General features: G+C 38.8%; 2 protein-coding genes across 2 annotated transcripts in view; both read right to left on the reverse strand.

Moving 5' to 3' along the window:
- efl1 (elongation factor like GTPase 1) overlaps window positions 1-4,934 on the reverse strand; it is an 80,953-nt gene extending 76,019 nt beyond the window's left edge. The window contains exons 1-7 of the mRNA XM_008290289.1: window positions 4,902-4,934; window positions 4,356-4,455; window positions 3,669-3,736; window positions 3,472-3,556; window positions 2,373-2,506; window positions 1,506-1,643; window positions 1,107-1,321 (exon numbers count right to left, since the gene is read on the reverse strand). Coding sequence (XP_008288511.1) covers window positions 1,107-1,321; window positions 1,506-1,643; window positions 2,373-2,506; window positions 3,472-3,556; window positions 3,669-3,736; window positions 4,356-4,446 — 731 coding nt within the window. The 5' untranslated portion in view covers window positions 4,447-4,455; window positions 4,902-4,934. The remainder of the gene's footprint in view (window positions 1-1,106; window positions 1,322-1,505; window positions 1,644-2,372; window positions 2,507-3,471; window positions 3,557-3,668; window positions 3,737-4,355; window positions 4,456-4,901) is intronic.
- A 1,035-nt stretch (window positions 4,935-5,969) lies between these two features.
- Window positions 5,970-21,718, reverse strand: part of adamtsl3 (ADAMTS-like 3) — a 202,290-nt gene continuing 186,541 nt past the window's right edge. Inside the window, exons 25-32 of the mRNA XM_008290290.1 lie at window positions 19,362-19,544; window positions 19,143-19,268; window positions 17,694-17,948; window positions 16,729-16,912; window positions 13,994-14,198; window positions 13,807-13,910; window positions 11,069-11,283; window positions 5,970-9,444 (exon numbers count right to left, since the gene is read on the reverse strand). Coding sequence (XP_008288512.1) covers window positions 9,326-9,444; window positions 11,069-11,283; window positions 13,807-13,910; window positions 13,994-14,198; window positions 16,729-16,912; window positions 17,694-17,948; window positions 19,143-19,268; window positions 19,362-19,544 — 1,391 coding nt within the window. The 3' untranslated portion in view covers window positions 5,970-9,325. The remainder of the gene's footprint in view (window positions 9,445-11,068; window positions 11,284-13,806; window positions 13,911-13,993; window positions 14,199-16,728; window positions 16,913-17,693; window positions 17,949-19,142; window positions 19,269-19,361; window positions 19,545-21,718) is intronic.

Below are 21,718 nucleotides of genomic sequence, written 5' to 3' on the forward strand. Positions count from 1 at the left end.
TTAAGCTTTCCGTTGCTTTACCTACTCGCAAATGTACTACTTTACATAGATTAAGAACAATTAGTTTCAAATTTTATTGCATCATTAGACTTACTGATGGCTGTGTTACTGCTAAAATAAGCCCCTATTAGATATGCACTTCTTTTTGTTACTCTGACGCCATCTGAACATGTAAGTTTCATGTCTGAATGAGCACCTGTTAATTTGTTAAAAAAAAACAAACAAAAAAAAAACTGACACCAATCTAACCAGGTCTGACACACTAACATTTCTGTATCACTTTAACATGGCACAAGTCTGAATTGTATCATCACATTAAAGAATAAGCAAGTACAAGCAACAGTACTTTGATTTGTGTGAACAATTTGGAGATGGACTTTTCCACATTTCAGCACTGATATTGGTATAAAAGCACAACAAAGTGCCAAAGACACAGACTGTGTGCTAAAACCTCAAAACACCTTCGTCGTTCATTTTGTGCTAGTATTTCACTTGTACTATAAACTGAAATGTCCATTTAAAAAGAAAAACTTTACTGCTTAGATATTGAGACTCAACAATACCACGTGGTGTTCAGGTTTTTAAAACATTAAAAGGAGCTGACGTTCAGTTTGTTGCTTCCAGCTGAGTGTTTCCTGAGTTTATTGAACGCCTGCAGCCTTAGAGATGCTGCATGCACAAGTCTGCGAACATGGAACAGCAGCAGCGTCTTCATTAATTAGTTAGACATTATCTCCAACATGGATACAGGATCAGTCATAATCCAACAACTGGTCGTACCATGTGCCTTTCGTCACTTCACACACGTGATCTGTCACACAGATTAAAGTTTATCTGCTGTAGCTGCATCATTTGTCACACAGCAGTCATCCTACAATTGCGTCTTGAGCTTGTTGGTCTGAGTTTTGTTTTTTTAACTGTTGGTAAAGTAGTAGTTACATTACAATATTATAATTATTACTAACAACATTATATTTCTCATGTCTGAAAGGGGCTCGACAGATATCAGTTTTTGCAAAATGATCCCAATGTCTACATCTGGGGATCTTGCTTACCAAAGCACACATACCCCTTATCTATGCAGGTTAGGTAGGGATCATCCTCACCTGAAACCCCATCCATCTATGGCGCTGGCAAAGACCACATTTCCTTGGTCAGGAGAAAAGTAGAGGTGGGAGTCATCAACCTCCTCCAGCCCAGCGCTCCAGTCATAAACCTGATCTCCACTTAAAGTCTCGCTCGCTTTCTCCTCCTCCTTCTCTTTCTCAGCTCGCTCCTCAAGCACTTTGGATGTGAACAAAGTACCCGTAACAGCGTTCACCTACAAGGCAGAAGTTACAGTGTTCTGCAAAACGCTGCCAAACCTTTTTTTCTATGACTTAACAGAAAATACACAATCATGATTTTAGGCAGCTTAATGCAGAAAGTAGAATTTCACTCAAAGTTTCCAAATTTAGGTTAGGGGGTTACAAACACGAAAATGAGTTGAGAACTTGGCTTCTCACCTGTTCCAGGATCTTCTGCAGGTGGGTGTAAGCTTCCTGAGGGGTGAACTTCAGTTCCATGATGAGTCGGTCTATCTTGTTGATAACCAGAACGGGCCTGATGTTTTCCAGCCACGCCTGACGGAGGACAACCTGAGTCTACAAACAATACACATGATATATTAAATGATCCCATTCCACATGTATAGACAGCACTATGTAAAGCTGCATTTGTAACCACCAGGAAATAAATATACTATTGTTAGAAACACTCTTGTAAAAACAAAAGGTTTTTAATGGGCCTGAATGATAAAGTGATAACGATATGTAGGGCATTAGCTGCCCTAAAAAGTATGTGTTGTTTCATGCAGTGTGCATACAATTAGGACATACTGCTTCATCCTAATAATGTGCCCTAAACTTTGACTGTCACAGTCTGTAATCTGTCAGTGTGCCAGAAAACCAGAAAACCATGCTGGCTTGCAAAATCCGGCACATGTAGTAAAACATCAAGGTAGTTTTCGTGTACTGCATTTTACATACCATGTATTGGGGCACATAAATATTTATCTGGCATGCATAAAAACAGTAGTATGGAGACTGAAATGCACCCAAAGTCAGCCCCCTTTATGCAGAATTTTAGACTGTTTCATTAGTTCACCAGTACTGTCTCAGGCTAGAGTTTCTTCCTACGTTGTTCCATACTAAAATAAATCTGACAGCCATCACTAACCTTATAGTGATTTCTAAAGTTTTGCATAGAAAACTAAATTCATTGTGGCAGATACAAAAGCCAACTACATCCTTCACAGTAAAGGACATGGATGTACAGTAAATAAAATACCGAAAGCTTACACAACGAGGTAGTAAGTCAACAGTGATATTTACCTGTGGACATACTCCCTCTACAGCATCAACAACCACTATGGCTCCATCACACAGCCTGACAGCAGTGGAAACTTCCGAGGAAAAGTCAACATGACCAGGAGAGTCAATCAGATTTAATAAGTACTCCTGATCTCCTAACAAGACAAGAGGCACACAAACACTGTTTAGATTCTTTTCCTCAAACCCCCTTTTTTAGACTGCAGCTAAACAGTATGCCAAAACAAACAAATTCTATTACAGATTTATATTGTGATAGGAGTCATGTTTTTTTTGGTATGGTAAGTAGGTCATTATATTAAAAACAGCTAAAAATTGATGATGTGGTTTTTCTACATTCTGTACCAAACAAGCATGCTCCCTTGTGTCTGGGGGCAGCTTCTCAGATTTAGAAACTGCATTCAGCCAAACTGCAATTTCAGCTATGTTTTGATCAATTACTCAACATTGTTGCAGACTGCAGAGAATTTCTCTGTCATAAGTCATGTCACTTTCCAGTTCCGTGGCATTACAGCTCAAACAAGGCAACTGACAATTATTTCAATGACAAATACTTTTTTTAGAGTTGTTACATAATTTCAAAATACGGAAATTCTCACTCCAACAGTGAATATTAGCAACAGACATTAAAGCCATCTTTTAGATTATGTAATGAATGGCCATATTGTGGGTTGTAACACACTTTGCTCATTTTTGTTTTATAATATTTTTTCCTCATTCATCCAGACAGCTGGACAAACAAAGATGACTTTCTATCACATCCACATATTCCATAAAGGCTAAAAAGAACAATTGAAAAAAGCAACAGGAAAACCATTATAACATTTTAGAGTTTTCATTGTGCTCTACATTCATTCTACAAAACATTGGACATTAAAAAGTACAAAATTCACATTTTTTGACAGAAAATACTAGTGTTACCGATCACCATAATCACTATTGCTCTTCACAACAAATACAACAGCAGAAGACAAGACAACCTAGGCAAACACCACAGAATTTGGTACTGAAGAGTAATAAACATCACACATAGTCATCGTATCTAACAGTGAGGAATAATAAAGTGTGGCTTTTATTTCAGGTGCAATCAACGAGGTTTTACCATGTTTGTAGTGCAGAGAGATGGCACTGGATTTCATAGTGATTCCTCTGATCTGTTCATCCTCTCTGCTGTCCAGATACCTCAGCTGGTAGAGTCACACATCATAAAGCATTAATAATGACAAAACAACTTCTGGAACAACTGGAATCCTGCACGTAATGTGTCAAAATGCATCTGCAGCAAATTAAGTTACTTACCTTCCCAGCCAGTCGGCTGGATATGATACCATTACTTGCAACTAAGCAGTCAGCCAGGGTAGTTTTGCCTAAAAAAAAGAAAGATAGTTACAAATAGTCTGTGTAGATTTCAAATTATTTGACTAACTTACAGTCAAAACAATTGAACTGGCAACAAAACCATGCAATTTTTAAATTTATATGAAAAAGGCAAATAGGAAAACAGGTTTGACATTTGTGAAGACATACAAAAATCTTTTAAGTAGCGAAGCAGACCAGTGGTTTTCATCTCACAAAAATCTACAGTTTTCTCACAAACCAAGAGGCATTTCCCTAAAGGTGTTTACAGTATTAAAAATGAGATAATATTCCACAAAAAAACTGCAAAAAGTATCTGATTTAGTGAGATTAGAGTCATACAAGCTATGTGAAAATAATATTTTGTTTACCCCAGGCCACAATGTACGTCAAACAAGCAACTTAGTCCACATTTTAAAGCTGTCAGCCAACATGCTGTGTTTGCACCTGTTGCACTGGGCAATTGTCAACTGAAGTTCTTATAGCTGGTATTATATAAAGATGCACCAAAGTGTACAGCAATGATTTAATATTTCACCTAATAATATTCTATTTGCTCAAATTTGTCGTTTTATCGAATCAGCGCCACCTGCTGTAGAATAAAGGTTAGATATTAGTGTGTTAACTCACCATGGTCAACATGGGCCAGAATGCACAGGTTTCTGATGTTGGCTGGGTTTCTCTGTAGTGCAATGATCTTCTCCAGGCTGGTGTGTCCCATGGTGAACACCTAAACCAAATAATCACAGTAAACGTACAGCTGCTACTTGTGTCACTCACTGCAATATAATAAGAGAACACGACAGCAACACTTGGTCTGACTAGTGGCTAAACTGTAAGCTAGCAGAACGTTGTAGCTGAACCATGACACACTCAGGAGCTTTACAACATGGACTTTGCCACAAAGAGCACGGTGTAGAGAGAATGAAAGCAGAGTGGACAGCCGGTGTTCCAGGTTAACTGGCGATGTTTGCTGTATTTACACCGGTGCTGGCTCTGCTCTATCTGATAGCTAACTGTGACTAGCCTCGCTTAAACTCCTCACTGTTCCAAGTCCGTTTCCAAAGTGTCCACACAGCTCCAGTACCAGCTCCTGCGTTGTTGTTTTAAGTCAAATCCAACAAAATTGTAAGAAGAAGCACATATTTCAATGACATGTGGACGTTCTCAACTCACGTTGTTTTCCCGGAAGTTGATACGGCTCGTAACCACGCCCTCTCGCTGACATCATGGTGCATTCAGGCGAGCAGTAAAAAGGAACTTTAGCCTGCGTAACAAATCTTTCGATTCAGGTTTATTCATATAGCGCCGAATCACGACATATGTCCTCTCAAGGCACTTCACACACTAAGGTCAAGACCTTGCAGAATTATACGGAGAACACATGCCGTTCTTTTTACGTTTAGTGTGTACTGCAGCTGCCATTATAGACTTCTCATTTCCCAAACTCTCAAACATTCTCTCATGTAGACACATAAAGTAGTTGTACAACAGGACTCCTCTGCAAAACACCTAAAAGTCAAATGATTTCAATTTGCATCACCTTCCAACAACTGAATTATTTCTAAGTTGGCAAGGAGAGTATTTTCTCATATCAACAATCAAAAACAAATTCTTTAGACAGAAGGGTTTAATGGGGCCAAATAAAATTTACTTGATGCTTTATAGACCTGTTGTATAGAATACAGAATCCAAAGACGAAACTCAAAAAAGCCTAGCCTAGTTGCCTGCCAGCTCATTGCAGGTCAATTTGGTCACTTTATAAAATTGTATCCCACATATTTCTAGGTCCTTGTTACCTGCAATATTTGAGTTAATGCAAGCAATGATGGTGATTTTTGAAACTATTGTGTCATGTGTCACAGTCCATAAATACGCTACACAATACTTATAGTTTTTTTGTCTGTTTTTTTTAAAGTTTTTTTTTGGCCTTTGTGCCTTTATTGGATAGTGTGTAGTGAAAGAAAGACAGGAAAGTAGGGGAGAAGAATGGGGGGAGGACATGTGGGAAAAGGTCATGAGCAGGATTCGAACTCATGACCTCCACATCAGTCCTGATGTACAGGGCTACAGTCCGTAGCCCTGTACATGGGACGCCAGCTCAATCAGGTGAGCTATAGCGGCGCCCATTTCTGTCTGTTTTTATAAAACAGAAATAATCACTCTAAAGAACTAAAAAGGAACACAAAATCTCATCTACTCCATCGGCCTGAAAATTCAAAAATATATGGACATGCACATATATTTATTGTATGAAACTTTATTATTGAACTTTGAAACAGCAGTTTTAAACAGTAGTGCCAAACGCACACCAATCCCAATTCATGCGTCCTGTTCCTAGTAGAGCTTGTCAATCTTCAGTTGTTGTGGAAGACTATGAGATGTGGATACAAGTTCATGGCCAGTGGACCTTTAGTTAAGATTATTTACATACAGAGAAACATTTTGTTTAAACCCCACGCTGTAAACTTCACTCATTGTGTGCTCAAATGTCCATATCACACACTGTGTTTTGCATTTGGCTGGTTACAAAAACATGCTTGCATGCAGCTTCCTTTTTAAATAAATACACATACAAACTTGGTCTATATTTATGAAGTGAGCAAACTGTCTTTATTCATTTGCATTCTTATCTAAAGCACGTTGATGATTAGTTGTACTACTTCATGTTCCTTCAGTCAAGGTGGATGTCCACAATCAGTGTAAGGCTGTTACATCTGATATATTGAGTGGTCTTTCACAATGAAGCAATAAACATCAGAGATGCATTGAAAAAACATGCAAATAAATCCAAGTGAGAGGTAGCAAACATACTACCCAACCAACATATACAAGTGTTTTATATTCTACGATCTTAAACAGGAGTTGAAAAGACAACTTACCCATGAATAAGTATGAAAATAAAAGTCTCACACAATCTACATACACTCAATATACGATTTTGCACTTAAGACACAATATATACAACACACTTTACTTATGCAGCACATTGGTATGATAACAAACACAAAGGTAATAGGAGTATACCTCTTCGTCAAAATCACTGTTGTGCTGGTGCCTCTCACTTCAGAGTGAGTTTTAACTTAGTCTCCCTTTGCCAGCCCCATCTGTGGTATGTAATGTCATCATATTTTTAACTCAGTGTTCTTTATTTGTAATGTTAAAATTATTTTTTACAAAACCTTCTGCAGTGTCATGGTTGGGAATAATAAGGTAGTTTTGATGAATCCACCATATCCAGATATATGGTGGATATGAATTCATGCTTTAAGAACTGAAGCTCAATCAGCAGCAGCTCGTCTGTCATTAGTGACACGTGACTACAACCAAAACCCAGTGCCTTCACACAAGTGAATGGTCTTTGAGGATCTAAAATCTGTTTTCTGTATATACATGAACTGATATTGCCATTATAAATTAGACAGACTTCCGCTGCTTGATTCTGTGCACATGACGGTTTCCCCGCCCGGTGAAACTGTGGCCAGAAATTGTGGTACACAGGGTTCTGCAGCACACAGTTTGTGTCAATGTTTGGTGCCAGTGCAGGAAGCAGCCTGTTTGTATATAGTGAAGTTGCGGTGCAGCAGTCAAGGTACCAGATAGGTAGTAAAGCACACCTGACTTCCATGCAGACCACCTAACCCTAACAGGTTAGGGGTACTTTCCTTAAACTGTATCTATGCAGTTTATGAATGAAACCAAAACACAGCCATTGTAGTTGCATGTGTAAAATGCATAAAAAAAAAACAAAAAACTTAAAGCATAAAAAAAATATGCTTTGTGCCCTATTCATATGAATATAGAGAAAACTGCAAGCAGTTATCTGTTGCATCAGTTGCATGCGAGACAGATGACAGAAAAGTGTGTTTGGAACATCCTCTGTGTAAACACACTGTTTGTGTCTTTGTCTCAATCTCTAACATATTCCTCTTGAAATATTTTTGAACCTTTAGGTTTTGAACTCTTATTCTGCTCCTGGCTTGTAATTCCCCCAACAATGGTCAGTTCTAACCCCAACTGTCTCGACATAGATGCCCAACCCCAAACACATTTGCCTTGGATGTCCCTCAGTCTCCAGAATTCTGTCATAACACTGTTTTCTCTTATATTCTATGTTTCTGCAACATTGTGGCTGAAGGTGCCTCTTGATTGACTGGTGATCCACATGGTGTTTGGACAACTGCTGTGATGGACTTGGGTGGCAGAAGTCCATGACAATCTGTAACTGAGCCCTAAGCTCAATCTTAACATTTCCATGATCTTTCCCAAACCTTGAAAAGAATTCTAGTTGCCTAACATTTAACAATGCATTTATTTGCAATTGGCAATATTTTACAGAACCACAGCCATCCCCTAAGAGCTACGTCGATAGAGTAGAAACAGATCATTTAAAAAACATTGGTGCTGAAAATTTAAAAAAAAAGTCAGCACTAAGCATAATTTAAGGTTTTGCTAAATCCTCAACATTCAATCTGTAAGGCATATTTAACAAATATAGATCTTTGAAAGTCAATATATATTTTAGGCTTAGGCAACCAAACATGGGTTTTGTCATGACGTTTTAGTGCCAGTACGTTCAAACAGTTTGTTTTCATGTCAAAGAAGAAGAAGAATTCAGTGTGTCTACCAAACTTTAACATTATATCATGGCACACTGCAACCTACAGTAAATAACTTCTCTTAGGGTTAGCAGCTCTTTAAAGCAGGTAAGACACCACTTTTCCTTAAGGGTAGGGAAAGACAGGGATAGATTAAGGGATATTATCAATGTATTACAAAATGAGTTTTGTTTTTTGCAGTCTTTGCCATAATTTCTGAGTAGGAATAAAATTGTACACTCATTTCAGGGCTACTCACGCTCACATTTAGCTCCAAATAAAATATGGACAATATAGCGATACTGTTGCTTGTTTACGATCTGCTTTGTGTTTCTTGACTTAACAGAGGTTGTCATGTGTTCCCAGATATCCCCACAATGCAGCAATTCCTTCAGGGAGAAGAAATTCTGGTAACAACGATGAAGAATTAGACTCAAGTTGTAATAAATTGCAATTTCACCTTTTTTTTTTTAAAGAATAAAAACACCTGTGAACAATTATACAAATAAATAAATAGGAGTTTAAAGCAAGAAAAGTACACCTGCAAGTTGATGTTATGAACCCCGCCTATATCAGCAGTGAATAACAATATTGGCAGTTCACTAATAAAAGTTAATATTGGCAATAGATCAGTTTGAGTATTGTATTTGACCAGGCCACCTTTTTTATTTTTTTTTTAATCTCACAGGGAAAAAAAAGAAAATCTGTTTCTATAGGAAAGTCAAAAACTCAATTTGATCCACATAGTGAACACATGACTTAATACTACGAAGTTGGGTCCAAATCAGGAAAAATAGTCCATCATTCTTCCATTGCTTTGTGAAGCTCCATTCAGTTTCCTTTAAGGAGGTCAAAGATTCTGACTGAAGTTTGTCCACTTTACATATGTGCAGTTATTGAAGCATCCACTCACAGATGACGTCCATTTAGTCTTTGCTCAGTCATTTGCTCTCATGTACCCCATCAGTTGAACATCTGTGTGGTTATAACTGTTCTTTACCACTAGGTGGAGTCCACATCCTGTGAGCATGACCCACAGCATCTCTGTTTGTACATATCCACATGACACAGCTTTAGTCTTTTCACCACACTGCAGTACTGGGTGGTGTCCTTGCATTCACCTGCATGGGAACAAAATACTTAATGTAAGCAACCAAACAAATGTGATGCCAAGTAGGATTTAACATTTCTCATACTTTGCTAAAGCCCTGGGATGGGCTGGTGAGCTGTCCAGATTGTACCCTGCCTTCACTCTAAGTCAGTTATGATACCCTACAGAGGATAAAGCAGCGTATAGAAAATGGATGGATGGATAGTTTCCTGAAAAGAAACTAAAATTTGGCAAATTTTTAGGGTGTTTACAACTGTATATATTTGTAGTTTATACTGGTTTCTCTATTCTTCTTTGATGCAAACTTCTCAGGGACCGAGCCTGTGTTTAAGCATAATTTAATACATTTTTACAAGTACTATACTTAATTATAGTTTCTGTTCTGTAATTCCACTATACTTGTATATTTTAGAGGCAAATGCTTTTTTTTATATATCAAATAAACGTAAACATATGATATAAAAAACAACATTTATTTGATAACTGCAATTACTCGTTATTTGGCAGCTGAATATTTTAAATACGAAACATAGGAATTCATTTATAAAATATGACACAACCCAACAGTGTTTTTTCTTTTAATTAAACATTCCCTTCACCACCGAGATCAGAGTGGGGCATAGACAAGCACTATTCATCCATGACAAAGCTACTGATGGTTTTAGAGGAACAAAAAACAAAATCAGGTGTTTTCTTAAGTGCATCAGTAGTAGGCTTCTATATCTTTGTTTTTGGTTTTACCTCTTGTTTCACTTTTCATCCAAAAGGCTTCCTCAGTCCTAACTGCCCTGTGGGAGAGTCCCTGGTATTTATTCTCACCTCCAAATCACATGGCGGATGAGCTGGTCATGACCCAAGACACACATGCCCACACTTGAGGTGTGAAGGATGTGAAACTGCTTGATAAAGTGATGATTCAAGGTGGTAATAATAGCTAAATTGCAGTAAATACCTGAGAAGTGGTGTCTACGACTCCTCTCATTGAGGCATGAGAGTCTTGGGTTGATCACAGCCATTTGATTTAGGGGTGAGAATAAATACTAACAACTCCCCACCCGTAAGTTTAGAACTGAGGAAGTCTCATGAAGGGGACTTCTTCATGAACAAAAAAATAGAAGTACAACTGACTTCTACTGAAGCACTTAGGATTACTATGACCTGAGAATGACTGAAATTTTACACAAGTGTTTTGAGGCAAAAAAAACCCCAGTTTGCCCTTGTTTTTTGTCTTGTGACTACAATAGCTCTGTCAACTATTAGGTTTAGCATTTTTTCCAGAAATGTGTTTAACTGCACTTCTGTGACAGTGTAGAGATGGAACAGCTGTTGAGTCGAATTACCTGTTGACTGATGACAATGAGTACAGTAAGTCACTGTGTAGTATTTGTCCTTTTTGCCATGTACAGTACTTACAAATGGCAAATCCAGTCCCAATAATAAGTTCAGACAGTAAGGACATTCCTCTGGATATCAACTACAGTTTATGAACTCTGCACAAACATGGAGCTGCTATAGAATTCCTTTACCTATTAATATAAGCTCCTTCATTGCAATGTAAATTTTAAAACCTTGGAACCTGCAACTGTAGGGACTCTGACTGCTAAAACAAAGGATCCTTGGATTGGCGTACTTACTCCCACATGTGGAGGTGTTGCAGTGCTGCCAGGTAGAGGGCCGTTGAAGCCAGGCACAGTGCTGGTCAGCCAGAGTTCTGCCACTCCGGCGGTGTACACAATCCACTCTGCGAGATTGAAAGCCACTCCCACAGACAACTGTGCACGCCCGCCATTCGCCGTGGCGCCACTGAACATCACAAAGGTCTGACGAGCAGTTGCGTACTGACACAGGCCTAAAAGAGAGTAATTCTGGGTTGCTTTTGGCATTATGGTAGACTTGTCTCTTACTTGTGTTTCTGGTCCAGATAATGCAGTCAACTAGGCCTGTATTTCAAAGCAAGATTATTGGTTACTTAGATTAATTTACCACAGTGACTCATTATACTAACCTTTTACAAGGGTCAGACAAAAATGTGTAAACAGCTTGCCCACCAATCAAACTGGGCAGCTGGAGGCTAATATAAAAGAAAGATCATCAAAGAACATCAGTTTCACTACCATATGAGAAATAACTATGGCAAAACCAGTTTTAAGGATATTGACCACATCTTTCAACTACACCGTACTAGACCTATGGTCCAAGTTCAGACATTCTAAAATTCAGCCAATGCTATTGTGAAGCTTCAGCAGCCCAAGTACACACCAAAAAAAAAGGCTAAGTTGTGCGTTTCCCCTGAAAGTACTTCATTGCTAAATTGTGTTTAAGGCGTTCAGACAACTCAGTCAGTGTCACATCCAGTCCCCCTCATCGGCCATGTTTTAATTCTTTCCTGTTTTTTTTTCTTTCTGTATATGTACTAACCCCTTTTCTCATGGACTTCACCAATTGGTCTTGGGACCTCGTGTCAGCTTCCCAGCCATTTCTCCTTGTGATTACCAGTGTTGCCTGTGTGTTTGTGTTCAATACCTTTGCTTCTCAACCTGTTTTTGATCACTGAGTTTCCTTTTTGAATTGAATACCTCTGCCTGATTATTGTGCCTTTTGTGCAATGAACTATCTGGACTTTTTGTGAGCCTCCAGAGCTGTGCATTTAAATCAAAGCCTCCTTCCAAATTCATATAGTCATGCAATACTGTTTTAAGACATAGAAAAAATGTGACTCTATCCTGTATTTAGTGAACATCACAGGCATTGGAAGATGCATTTTTGCATAGACACGGCAATGCTTTTTTCTCCAACCTTCAATATTTAAGACAAGCTAATCTAAGCATGTTCTGACTCCAGCTCTCTACTCTTAACTTGACAGATGTGATATCTGCCTTCTCATCTTACTGTCAGGAAGCAACTGCATTAGTTTTTACAGGTGCGCTTGGTAAAGTGTTGACCACTGAGTGTATACAGCAATTCAAGCATGCATATAATTTTACTTGCTTAATAGTATATTTGTCTGTAATGTAGTTTACATTTTGTTTCAATTTCTCTGTTATTCCAGCACTGTTCCTTTTAGTTTTGAAATACTAATAGCATAATATCATAAAATGATATCATAAAAGTATACAAAGTAATGTCAACTCATTAAAAATATATGAAATGCAAAATAAGTGACCGCCTAAGTGTTAACCCCCTTTAAATCGTGGAATTCAACACAAGAGCTGTCAGTTGGTGCCAGAAGTCGAACAATTAGTGAAATGGAGATCATCTGAATGAAGTGACTGTAGCATAAAGACACCTGTATCTGGAAAGTGCAATCACCCTTGAATCAGTACCTCTGGCTAAAACTACACCGTGTAGACAAAGGAACATCCTAAGCAACTCTGTGAAAAGGTAATTTAATAGCATTAATAAGGGGATGTCTTGTATAAAATTTCCAAGTCCCTGAATATCCTTCAAAGTATAGTTAAATCCATCATTAGAAATTGGAACAAATGTGGTATAAATGTAAATCTGCCTACAGCAGGCTGTCCTCAGAAACTGAGTGTCCTTGCAAGAAAGAGACTAATGAGGGAGGCCACTAAGACACCTATGACTCCTCTGAAGTAGTTAAAAGCTTCAGCAGCAGAAATGAGAGAAACTATGTATATAACAACTGTTGCCTGTTTTCCACCAGTCATGGCTGTATGGGAGAGTGGCCAGTGCTAAAACTAGCTTATATGAATCTAAACTAGAGTTCACCAGAAGGCATGTGGAAGAATCTGAAGTCAACTGTGAGAAGTGTCTTTTGTCTAATGAGGCCAAATTTCAGCTTTTTGGCCAACAGACTAGATGCTATATTTGGCAGACACCAAACATTGCACATTATCTCAAACACAGGACACCCAGCATAAAGCCTGATAGAGGCAGCATCGTGATGTGGGGACACTTCACTGCAGCAGGCCCTGGAAGGCTTGTAGAGGTAGAGGGTACAATGAATGTGTAAATGACTGTGATTTAGGAGATTATTTGCTTTCCAGTGAGACAATGACCTGAAACATTCAGCAAAAACTGCAAAGAAATGCTGTAAAGACAGCAAGGTAAATGTTGTGAAGAGGCTGACTCAGAGCCCAGACATCAGTCTAATTGAGAATTTGTGGCTGGACTTAAAAAGGCCTGTTGAAGAGAATGAATGGTTATGCAATCACTTATTTTACATTTTATATTGTCAAAAAGAGTTTGTCAAAAATTAAAGTGATCATGATTTAATATTGACAACTAATATAAGCAGAAAACTTCCCAGGGGGGTATTTTTTATAGGCACTGTAGCTTGTTGATGTTACATGTAATTCCTTTGAACCACCTTCATGAGAACTTAGACCTGATACACAGGGCTTGTGTCTACCTGTTCCTGACATCGCAGTCTGCGTAGGATGAGCCATTAGCATGTTGGCAGGTGACAGATCTCTTCTGTACAGTGGTGGTGGGGGCTGAACACATCCCTGAACACTGAAATTGAGCAACACTTAGTTTACATTTCACAATCGATTTTCCACAGTGTGTAATACATTTAATTCAGTGCTTTAATCTACCTTTCCCCATGCACTGGTTACCCAGATGGGACAATTATTGGCAGTGCATTGCTCTGTGTCTGCAGGCCGGCTCATCCTCTCACAGGCATCTGCTTCTAGAGTCCTCACGACACCTCTGGCGTCCAGCTGCTGACAGGAGACCTGCCTGTGTTTCCATCCACTTCCACATGAGACTGAGCACTTTGACCATTGTGATACTGACCATCTGAAATGACATGAAATACAGATACACAAGTTTTACAAATGGGAACTATCTGTGTTCATAAAAGGCTTTATAAAAAATACTGGCTTTTAGCAAAAATGTTTTGAAAGTTTTCGTACACAACAATTACTAATCATACCTCACCTCAGATGATGAGACACTCACTCAGTAGAAGACGTATTAAAAAGTATGTCACTGACATGGCATCGATTCAAATCTGTTAAAACATGGATGTTTTTCTTACTTTATTCTACATTCAATTATTTGTAATGTTTCTACCCACTCCTGAGAAGAATAGCTGGCAGCTTACATGTTATTTTCTTGAATTAGTGTACCAGCGCGTATTTAACTGTGTTTATCTTTTTACCTTTTTGTTTTGCCAGAAACATCTGCTGGTTGCCTCTAATGATGGTAACAAGACTGAACCAAATGAAAAAGAAGCAAATGAAGCAAAGGTCTACGCTGAAATAAAAGTATGTCAAGTCTGGTAATGATCCTTTGTGGGTTTGTCTGTACAGGTCATTCACAATGTCTTATACATTACATATTGTTATTTGACCCATTGCCGTTATGAATTCCTGATAAGTAAATGTAGTGTGTACATCTAGACAAAGCCCAGTCAGATAATTTATGCACAGTACATAGTCTGTACTGTAAGGCTACATCCTGGAAATAGTTCAAAAAGGCCATTCACTCATTTCCAATTTCACTCCTTCTCAGATGTTTAAGATCATATAAGCCATTCTAAATTATAACGATTTGTGGTAGCAATTGCACATGTATTGTGCCTGCAATTATAGTGAATCTGCTGAAATATTCTGGAGACATAGAAGCCAAAAGCTGTCATAAAATCAAATGTAACTTTTTTATCATGACACTTATTTACCAGTTCAAAAATCCAAACACTGACATTCCCTACATCATCTTTGCGTGAGCATGATGGGGTGTGCTATTTCGTACTAATGTATAATTTCCCAGTGTGTTTGGCTATGTGTGTGCTTGTTTTCTTGACATGGGCTGTAAAAGGTCAGCAACAAAGCCTACAGCACTGACAGCCCGACAACACAGACTAAGCAGTTTCCCAGAGAAGGCTCCTGTACCTACTGCTGTGTGTTGGACTATAAGATTTTCCTCAACATGCACATTCCTTTCTCTGTGTTAGTCTACTGTCACAACAAATCTTCTCTGTTTATTTGTTTCTACACAGCATGATAACTTCATACACAACTCACAATTGTAAGCACTTTTTAGTATCTCCCTCCTCAAAGGTGTCATAGTTTCAGAATTTAGAAGATGATTTCAGCCTGCTGCAACACTGTGTTGGCTTAATTTGAGCCAACAGTGGGTCACTTGTGGCGTATTAGAGAGTGGAACTGACTCAGTGTTTGGCAGCAGAGTTGGCGGGGCTGACTGATGGCCTATATGATGGGTAAAGGCAAGCTGGCAGAGCTGAGAACAGCAGGGGAGTCACGGTGAGGAGATTGTGCTGAGGGTTACAGTGATCTGTGATCTGAAAACTCTTCATGAATTCATTAGCAGCCTGGCTTTGTTTCTCACTCATCAAAGTCAGTGTGTGAAAGAATCTACTACTGAGTATGTAAACTTGTTGAAAGAAAGTGAAATGTCCATCAGTCAGTGTAATGCATTCTGTTTGATTACATGCTTATTGTATACTCTATCATTAAAATATTGATTGTTCATTGGAACCACTGATCTGCCCGACTCGCCAAGAGTTATATTTAGCAGCTGCAATAGTGTAGCTGGTATTGTTTTCACCTTGTGAGTCTGTGTTTTCTTATGTGTCTGTCTGACTGGATGTCAGTGTGTTGACAGATTGTTTTTAAAACATGACAGAATCACAACTGTGCAAGATATCATCAACACACTGAACAGGTGTGTATTCAGAAGGCTTGTAAAGGTGGAGGATAACATGAATGCAGCAAAGAAAAGAGAAATCCTGGAGGACCAACTGATGCAGTTTGCAAGAGAATTTGGATTTGGGAGATTATTGGTTTTCCAGTGAGACAATGACCCGAAACATTCAGCAAAAACAGCAAAGAAATGCTGTAAAGACAACAAGGTAAATGTTCTGAAGAAGCTGACTCAGAGCCCAGATGTCAATCCAATTGAAAATTTGTGGCTGGACTTAAAAAGGCCAGATAACCTCTGACCTCTGTGCAACCTGACAGAAGCTTGAGTAGTTTTGCACAGAATAATAGGGTAAAATTGCAATGTAATAATATAGTAATTACTACAATTTTATGTTAGTACATGTTAATGAGCATCACAGCTAATGTGATTCCATCCCAAGATTGTCTCCAGTGTTTGATTAATGAAGAGCCACAGTCCACATTCAGTTTATCTGCACACAGCAGCTTTGATGTACATGACCAGGCATTACCACGAAAAAACCCCAAATTATATGTCCTCCTATATCTAGGTGACCCATGTGCTAGTTGTGGCATCTGCATGAGACCAAATGGGATAATCTGCTTCCAAAAATAAGTGATCATGATGGCTAAATCTAGCATACCTGGGAGAACAGTCCTGTCTGTTACAGGGGACTGGGGAGGTGATGGGTTTGGGTATGTGCTGACACATGGTGTGTTGAACATCCTTTCCATCCAGAGTGACACAACGAATCCTCCGCAGCCAAGTCCCTCTGTTCCCACAGGAAGCACTGCAAGTGGTCCAGCCTCCAAAACGCCAGCCAAACTCTGTGGACCCAAATGTAAAAACATCCAGATATATAAGATCCTTGAAACAGCCAAAAAAATCCTGTACCCATTTGGAAGCAAGCAGCTTTAGCAAGGATTTCCTACACCAAGTGCACATGACTGTTTTGCAAAGATTCTTAATATTGAATTTTGAATTCCCACCTTAGAGGTAGGAAACTGCCAAAGGCAAACCAGGGACAGCTGGTAAAGGCACTATATAATGTATACAAATGGAAAACAATGATATTGTAAACTACTCAGTGCAAAGTGTTAACACAGCACACTGATGGAGACACTTCATTCATCCAGCTGCTTGCCACTTATACACACAGCACATCTTTTAGCAAGTGTCTATACCTGACTATAAGCTGCAAGTGATTTTTTTAAAGGTGTAATTCAAATAAAAAAACAATGTAAGCCTTCTCTGTATTAAAAAAAAGTACACTTCCCCTTCATCAACTTCACTCATGTTCACTGCCACAAAATAAAATGTGCAGATTTACTTGTCTTACTTGAAAAAACTCAAAAACTCTTGATTTGTCCAGAATTTACTGCTGAGGAGATAATTTTACATTTTGCTCTCAAATATTGCAAACAGACGATAATTCAGTAAAAACAGGTTCTTTCGCACATCTTCCAGGGAAACTCTTTACAGGACAGCAAATCTTCTGTGAACAAAAGGTACATGGATCACACCAACTAATTCACAGCCTTTAACTGCACCAACAGTCAAACATTTCAATGCTACTGTGTCTTCATCAGAGTCAGGCAAACATCTCACCTTCAGCATGAACATGTATCCAGGCAGACAGTATTTGCCCGGTGCTGTTGATGGAGGTCTGGCATCCGTACCGGCCTGAGAACTTAACCTGGATTGTGTTGACCTCAAGGACACGACCACCCACCAGCATCCTATACTGCAGCCCCTGACCTGGAACAGGATCCTGGGCATAAGCTGAACCTGAAACCTCCTTCAGAGTCTGGTTGTCATAGTCCCAGTGCACAGGTGATTTGTGGTCAAGGACAACTGGACAACCTGTTTAAAGACACAACCAAACTCAATGAACATATTTAACATTTGAATGAAGAGCTGAAACTGCTAAACAGGGGTTCCATGCAGTTCGTTACGAAAATCCAACTATGTTATACAAGCACAGCTTTTATTTGGTAGAGTTCTCTTTTAATGTGAGAGCAGCTCAATGATAAGACGATCTATCAAGCAAGCTCATCCATGGTAAAAATAAAAAAAGAAAGAAAGAAAGGGAAGGTACTTTATTGGATGACATGATATAAAAACATTAAAAATGGTATTGTGGTGATGTGACCTTTTCATGAACTCAAAATCTCAAATTCATAAATTTGTTACCAATAAGAGTTTTTGTAAGGTAAACACACCATCTCTAAGCATAATGTAATACATGAAAATATATAAATTATATTTTGGCAATAATTCTTTAACAAATTTAAACCACGATAGAATTACAACTCTTAAAACAAACAAGAACTTCATTAAACATTCTCATTTAAGAATAAAAGTAAGCAAGTAAGTTAAATATATATTGTGCACCGTTCTCCTATTTCATGCATTTAAGGAAAGATGAACCTGCTGGTCAGCTGTGGTCTGTCCGTGTGGAGTTTGCATGTTTTCCTGTGTCTTTGTGGTTTTTTAATGCTCCCAAAGTCCAAAGACATACAAGAAAGGTTAACTGACGGTTTCAAATTGGCCATAAGTGAGAGTGCACAGTTGTATGTCTCTTCGTGTTAGCAGTCCAATGGGAAGGTGAAATGTGACCAGGCTGTACTATATCTGTCGGCCATTGTCAGCTGGGAAAGTCTCCAGAGCTCTGCAACCCTTCACAGGATACAGGATGTACAGCTGATGGATGGATCGATGGACATGTGAGCCAAGCTGCTTGTGTTCTCCTGGATTCATTGATATTATGCAATTTGTAAGTTTTAGTTTTGCTAGGCAGACAGCTTCCACATAAACGCCATCTCCACCTTCACCCTGAGCAGCTAGATCTACTGCTCTGTCTTTCACTCCATTCGTCTCTTTCTCTCTTATTTGCTATCTTGCAGTCCCAGACTGAGTCAACAAGGTGGCTGTGAAAAATACTACTAAATGAATATGATAATATTGTTTCAACAGGCCCAACGTTTTGAAATTTCTGTCAGTAGTTTGTCTGCTGCTGTGTGAGCATGAGGATGGAGGTTGTATATGCATGCCTACCTATACGCAGAATGTCTCCGGGTTTGATGGAAACACTTGTTCCACGGCGTGATGCCATCAGAATCCGTCTCCTGTTCAGCTCTTGTGACACTGGAAGAAATCTGCTTCCTCCAGCTGGATGTAGACCTGTATACACATACACATTTGTACAGAAAGGTACACCATGTGTGTGGATGCAACTGGTATATGATGAGAAATGCAGTTTTTGTATGAACTCACCGTAGACCTGCAGAACAATAGAGGCAGTGGACTTTCCTACTGTGTTAGTGGCAGTGCAGGAGTAGGTGCCGTGGCTATGCAGAGAAACATTTCTGATCCACAGTGAGCCAGATGGCAGGGAAACAGCACTGGCATCCAATGGTCCATTCTTCCTGTGCCATGTCACTGAGGGTTGAGGGACGCCTGATAAATGGAGAACAGATGGGCTGATAGAAATCTGGGTAACAGTTACTAGTCTGTATACCTAAGAAAAGGCTTTACTATTACAGAAAAAAAAAAAAAAAACACTACCGAAAAAACTAAAAAGTGTTTTGATATATTAATTTAAGTTGTGACATACAGTGACACCTTTGAAATAGTGTGGTTATAATGAAGGTATATTCGTCTAAACTCTGGGTGCTGCAGTCCATTTGGAAAATAGTAACACACACACACAATATACAACAGGAGTCACTACACCCCTGTGTAATATCACTTAAATGTCACTCTTTTCAAATTGTATCACCTTACAGTTAATGCATTACTTCGTTGGTGAAGGAATTCAATGCACCAGCAGCTGGTATAGACATTCATCTATTCTTTCCATGCTGTATATGTTTAATTCATTTTCTGTTGACAGACTCACTCGTCTTCACCATGGAGGATATCAGTGTTGCACACATTTCTGGACAGATGTTCTGCCAGTCTTAGGGGACATTTTTTCAGCCGTTGATAGTTGGAGGGGTTGTACTGCTCTGCCTTTCTCTTTAAATTACCCCAAAGGTGTTCCGTTGGATTCAGTTCAGGTTTATACTTGGCCATGTCACAGTTTTCCATTTTTTTTCCTTCTTTAGTATAACTTTGGCAGTGTACTTTGCATGGCTATCATGCTGGAATATTCTTCCTCTGCCAAGCTTCTGCAGACTGGAAATCATCTTGTCAGCCAATATTTTTGTATATCCACAGGCATTGATGGTGGCATCTACGCTGAAAATGCCATTTTCTCGACACCTGTTGCACTCATACAGCCCAGTATCATCACACTCCCACCTCCATGCTTCACTGTCAGGACTATGCACTGGGATATGCATATAAACCTGGCCAGGTTTATACCAAACATGCTTGACCCTATCTGAGTGGCATACATTTATTATGGTTTGATCTGAAGTCTTTCTAAAGTAACTGCAGTCGGTATAACAAATTTGCTGAGAGGTGATACGATTTTGAATCGTATGGCATTCAAATGATATTTCCCAGGGGTGTACTCCTGTTGTCTACTGTGTATACATCAGATAGCAGATGTTTTCAAAACATTATATTAAAGTATTTGGACAGTATTACAAACATTAACTAGACAAATAAACAAATGTTTGACACAGGGGCTGCAAGGTGGCTCGGTGGTATTGATCACTGAGATACCTCTGAAAGTGGTTGGACTACATACAGCTGCATTTCCAGCCAATTCTCTAAAAAGTTCTCGACATGTATATGAACAACTGAGACAAGTACATTGTGAAAATATGAACCTACCTGAGTCAAAATTATCAGTCGGCAAGACTTTATTGAATTTGACAGCTAGTGCTGATAGCAGCTAGTATGCTGTGCAACAAGTGGTATCAGAAACAGACCACACACAACATTCACTGTTTTTTCTCTTTACATTCTCCAGTCGAATAGACAGATTACAGGTAATTAAAAGTATTGTTTTTAGTATTTGAGACAAAGAAATATGCAATATGACATCCTTTAAAAGTTACAATTTATTCTTCCTCTCACTCCTAATGCTGCACTTGACATTAACACCTTCTGAATGGCTCAAAACAAACAAATACTTATTTGGTAAAAGAGGGCAGAGATTGCAATGATTAAATCTGTGTTTGTTTATGGTGTAAATTAGAAACTTAAGCAAACTGTCTTCACTGTCATACAGTGTTAATCACATTAATGGAAAATGAGCAGCAGTATAAGATCAAACACCTACAGGTGGTTTTAATTCCAGCTGAACCATATAGGCACTAAATGCAGCTGAAATTTGAGTTGGAGTGTAAACACTGACAGCAAAATCAGCTTAAGTATAAAAGTCAGTCTGAGTATCAGTGTGAGGACTTGAAGTGTCAACTGACATGTAAGTGCTTAATGCAGTTGAAGTGTAACACTGAAAGTAGCCAATATGTAGTGGTCAGACGGAGTAGAAACATTGGCACATGCTTATTTCTAAAAGTATTCAGAGGGTTAAGGAACAGAATTTGGATGATAGACATGGAATTTTCACACAATGCATAATGTGTAGAAATGGTTTTGTGTACAGCTGTGTTCCAGGAGCAATGTAGGGAGTATGTGTTTAAATAAATATTAGAAACTGCAATGGGTAGTTCTTG

The sequence above is a fragment of the Stegastes partitus genome, unplaced genomic scaffold, assembly GCF_000690725.1.
Source record: "Stegastes partitus isolate 25-593 unplaced genomic scaffold, Stegastes_partitus-1.0.2 Scaffold665, whole genome shotgun sequence".
NCBI lineage: Eukaryota > Metazoa > Chordata > Actinopteri > Pomacentridae > Stegastes > Stegastes partitus.